Source organism: Triticum dicoccoides, chromosome 5A (genome assembly GCF_002162155.2).
Source record: "Triticum dicoccoides isolate Atlit2015 ecotype Zavitan chromosome 5A, WEW_v2.0, whole genome shotgun sequence".
NCBI lineage: Eukaryota > Viridiplantae > Streptophyta > Magnoliopsida > Poales > Poaceae > Triticum > Triticum dicoccoides.
In genome coordinates, this window is record NC_041388.1 from 343181432 (window position 1) to 343185570 (window position 4139).

Consider the following 4139-nt stretch of genomic DNA (forward strand, 5'->3'; position numbering starts at 1 on the left):
AAATCCTATTCCGTGCGAAATAGTGACCAAACACGTACCCCCTAGCGATAATATTGGCCTTCCCATTGCAGAGTGGGGCAGGGCGCCCTTTTTTGTTCCTTAACTTTTCTTTTCTTCCCACGTCCTAGTTGGGCGGCCTAAGTGAGGCGTTTGTTTTCTTGTCTTTTCATTCTTTCTAAATCTGTCAGTTTAACATTGTATTTTGGTTTATTTTTATTTCATTTTTCCTATAAGTTTCTTCGTTTTCATTTCATGCTTTTTTTACTTCAGCATTTTCTTAATTTCATTAATATTAAAAAGTCATGAATATTATTTGTATCATTTATAAATTTAAATTTGTGAACATTTTATTAATAACATACTTTTTTTAGAAAAACAAACATTTATGACCACTCTTTCAAAAAATATGAATATAAAAAAATTCAAACTTATATAAGTTTTTAATTTATAAAAATCATTATATATATTGATGTACGGTCGATCGGCGCGTTACGGTACTTTTGTGTCCCATCAAAAGGGTGAAATCACAAGTTGAGGAGTACTTGTAAAGATCAGTCCAACTCCCCAGGTTGCGACAAGTGACGCACATGCAGCGCGTCATTTGTCGCAACCTAAGAGTTTTTTTTTTAGATCCGTTTATTCAAAACGTTTTATCTCTCAAATCGTGCATCCAAATCTCAAATCGCTTTCAACGTTGGATTCCTCGCGTCGAGATCTTAAAAACTAGATCCCGTATTGATAGGTTTTGACGAACTTTTTTCACGAAAAAATCGGACGAAAAAACTGAACCGGGAGCACGAGTTTTTTCCTTTTCGAAAGAGGCACGTCCGTGCCTCTCACGAAATCACAACGGTGACTCTCGCGGAAACAAAACCGTAACTCTCGTGGAAGGAAAAAAAGAAGAGAAAACGTGTTTTTTCCGTTTATGAGGAGGCACGGCCACGACTCCCGCGAAAGCACACCCATTCCTCTCGCGGAAGCAAAACCGTGAGTCTCGCAAAAGAATAAAAAAACAGAATCCGTTTTCGAGAGGCACGACCTTGAATTCCGCGAAAGCACAACCGTACCTCTCGCGGAAGCACAACCGTGACTCTCGCGAAAGAAAAAAAATATAAAAACACGTTTTTTTTCGTTTCTGAAGGGCACGGTCGTGACTCTGGCGAAAACACAACCGTGTCTCTCGCGGAAGCAAAACCGTGGCTCTCGCGAAAGGAAAAAATACAGATTCCAAAAGGACGGTCGTGCCTCACGCGAAAAAAAAATGCGTTATTTGATGCAAAAAAACAAGGCCGGTGAAAAACCAAAACATCAAAAAAACCTAGAAAACCCCATTTAAATATTCGAAAACGCGTGCAGAAAAAAAACAAAATTCAGAAAAAACACGCAAAACGTGACACGTGGCAAATGGCTGATAGCGAGTCAAATAACACTGACCATTGTGAGGCTCTCGAAGAAACGCTCGTTAACTAGTGGCTCCTCCAAAAAGGGATTGGAGGCAACAAATTTGTTCACGGGCCGAGCCGAGCCGAGCTCGGCCACTGCCCATCTCAGTTTTCGTCGTGACTTGAGCGGTAACAGCGCGCGAGTTTTAACTCTTTGTTTTGCTCTAAAGGAAAACGAGCTTTAACTCTTGTGGTAGTACTACTACTACCAACTTGCCGGAAGGAAAGCTGGATCTGACCAAGAAAGAGCCTCACATCACAGGGGAAAAGGCCATTCACCGTCGACAAGGCTAAGGTGTCGCGCACCGAGCCCCACACGTCCGCCCGCGGCCTCCACGGCGGGCCCTGCACGTGCCCGCGCGGCCACCTGGCACCGCCGTGGGCTGCGCGACGGCGGACGACGCGTCCAAGACATCGGCCCACCCCCCGCGCCGGATTCACGTCTTCCCCTCGCTTCCCTCCACCTATAAATACCCCGCCCCCCCGCCTCCACACAAAACACCAATCATTTCCTCCTCACTCTCGCTTCTCCTTTTCTGCCTTCCAACCGAAGCCCCATCCCTTGATTCCATCCATCGTTCGGGATCCTCCTCCTCTCGCGCGCTTCTAGGACCGGTCCCTCGAAGCTTCTTCTTCTCCTTGGACTCGTGCTTGGCATGGCGCAGACGACCGTGGTGGTGCCGGAGGTGGGCATGACGGCGCCCGCGCCCACGGCGTGCCCCTGCCCGGGGTCCCTGTTCCCGTACCCACCGCCGCGTGCCGGGATGGCCGTGAGCCGCAAGTGCCTGCGGGCCGCGCAGGCGGAGCTTGGCGCCGGGATGCTCAGTGGCCTGGTCGAGTCCATGCGGGCGTCCTCCCCCACGCACGCAAGGGCCGCCGCGGCCCTCGCCGCCGGCGTCGACGACGAGCACGCCGCCTGGATGGCGAAGCACCCGTCCGCCCTGGGCAAGTTCGAGGAGATCGTGGCCGCGTCCAAGGGGAAGCAGATCGTCATGTTCCTGGACTACGACGGCACGCTGTCCCCCATCGTCGATGACCCCGACGCCGCCTTCATGAGCGAGACGGTGAGCCACTCCCCTGCCCACTCTGCTTCTCCAAATTTCATACCACCATGCACCTCTGCTCCCGACCTGCGGACACGTTATTAATTTTGTGATTCGGAAATGAGCAGATGCGGATGGCCGTGCGCAGCGTGGCCAAGCACTTCCCGACGGCGATCGTCAGCGGTCGGTGCCGCGACAAGGTACGCCCGCCAGCAATTAATGAACTCCCATTGCCATCGCCCACCACGACCACCGCCGCCGCTGACGAAACGAAGCTAACCGAACCGATGTGTGCGTGTTCAATTTCGCAGGTGTTTGATTTCGTGAAGCTGGCGGAGCTCTACTACGCCGGCAGCCACGGCATGGACATCAAGGGCCCGGCCAAGTCCTCAAAGTCCAAGGTGAATTGATGCTCCTCTCCTCTCGCCCATCATCTACTCCTAGCTAGCTGCTAGCATGGTCGCTCGATCCATCTATCTCCAGCTCCATTTTTGTGGGCACGAATATTCCCATATCTTGGCAAACTAAAGGCATATACCTTTTTGCCCCGCAGGCCAAAGGAGTTCTCTTCCAACCAGCAAGCGAGTTCCTGCCCATGATAGAAGAGGTACGCACCTAGCTTCAACCTCGCAGCCGCCCACTCATTCGCACCAGAAATCTGGTCAGAAGAAACCGTTCTAAACTCGAATCCATGCATGGTGTTTCTCCAGGTGCATCAGCGGCTGATAGAGGAGACGAAGCACGTAGCCGGGGCCAAGGTGGAGAACAACAAGTTCTGCGTGTCCGTCCACTTCAGATGCGTCGACGAAAAGGTAGGCGACGGACGGAGCAGAACGGAAATGGGCGCTGCCACCGCGAATGGCAGCCGCTTTCCTTCCCATTTATAGCTTTATCCCTCCCCACCACCCGTATTCATTCACTTAACCACCGCTAGTGCTCATAATATAAGATTGAACCTCCCTTTTGTCCCTAGTGGAGTAGTGGGGAGGTTAGTTAGGTTTAATCACTTAATAACTAGTGACTGATCAGCGTCGATGATGATGATGGTTTGCAGAGCTGGGGCGCGCTGGCGGAGACGGTGAAGGGCGTGATGCGGGAGTACCCGAAGCTGCGCATGTCGCAGGGGCGGATGGTGTTCGAGGTGCGGCCCACCATCAAGTGGGACAAGGGCAAGGCCCTCGAGTTCCTGCTCGAGTCGCTGGGCTTCGCCGACTGCCCCAACGTGCTCCCCGTCTACATCGGCGACGACCGCACCGACGAGGACGCCTTCAAGGTGCTGCGCCGGCGGGGCCAGGGCGTCGGGATCCTCGTCTCCAAGCACCCCAAGGACACCAGCGCCTCCTTCTCGCTGCAGGAGCCGGCCGAGGTCATGGAGTTCCTGCTCCGCCTCGTCGAGTGGAAGCAGCTCTCCAAGGCGCGCCTCAGGCTGCGGCGGCAGGCCGACGCCTGATCGGACGACGAGGATCGGCCGGCCGGCGGGAATGGCCGAACTAATTATTTCACTGCTACGTGTAGCTTAGCTAGTTAATGAAAATCCCCTGCTTGCTCATCCGAACAAAGCCAAAGGCTACGTACGTGGATGGGAAGAAGGAACGTACTACGGCGAACCTGCGGAGCATTGTTGCGCCACATGTTGTGTTCTAATTAACCGTCC

The 4139-nt window shown here is 52.6% G+C and overlaps 1 protein-coding gene across 1 annotated transcript; it reads left to right on the forward strand.

Moving 5' to 3' along the window:
- The first annotated feature begins 1948 nt into the window (after window positions 1-1948).
- LOC119301420 (probable trehalose-phosphate phosphatase 7) lies at window positions 1949-3935 on the forward strand. Its single transcript, XM_037578383.1, has 6 exons — window positions 1949-2506; window positions 2614-2685; window positions 2797-2886; window positions 3039-3092; window positions 3196-3297; window positions 3540-3935. Exons 1-6 carry the CDS (start codon window positions 2099-2101, stop codon window positions 3933-3935), a joined length of 1122 nt encoding a protein of 373 aa, XP_037434280.1. The 5' UTR covers window positions 1949-2098.
- Window positions 3936-4139: the final 204 nt, after the last annotated feature.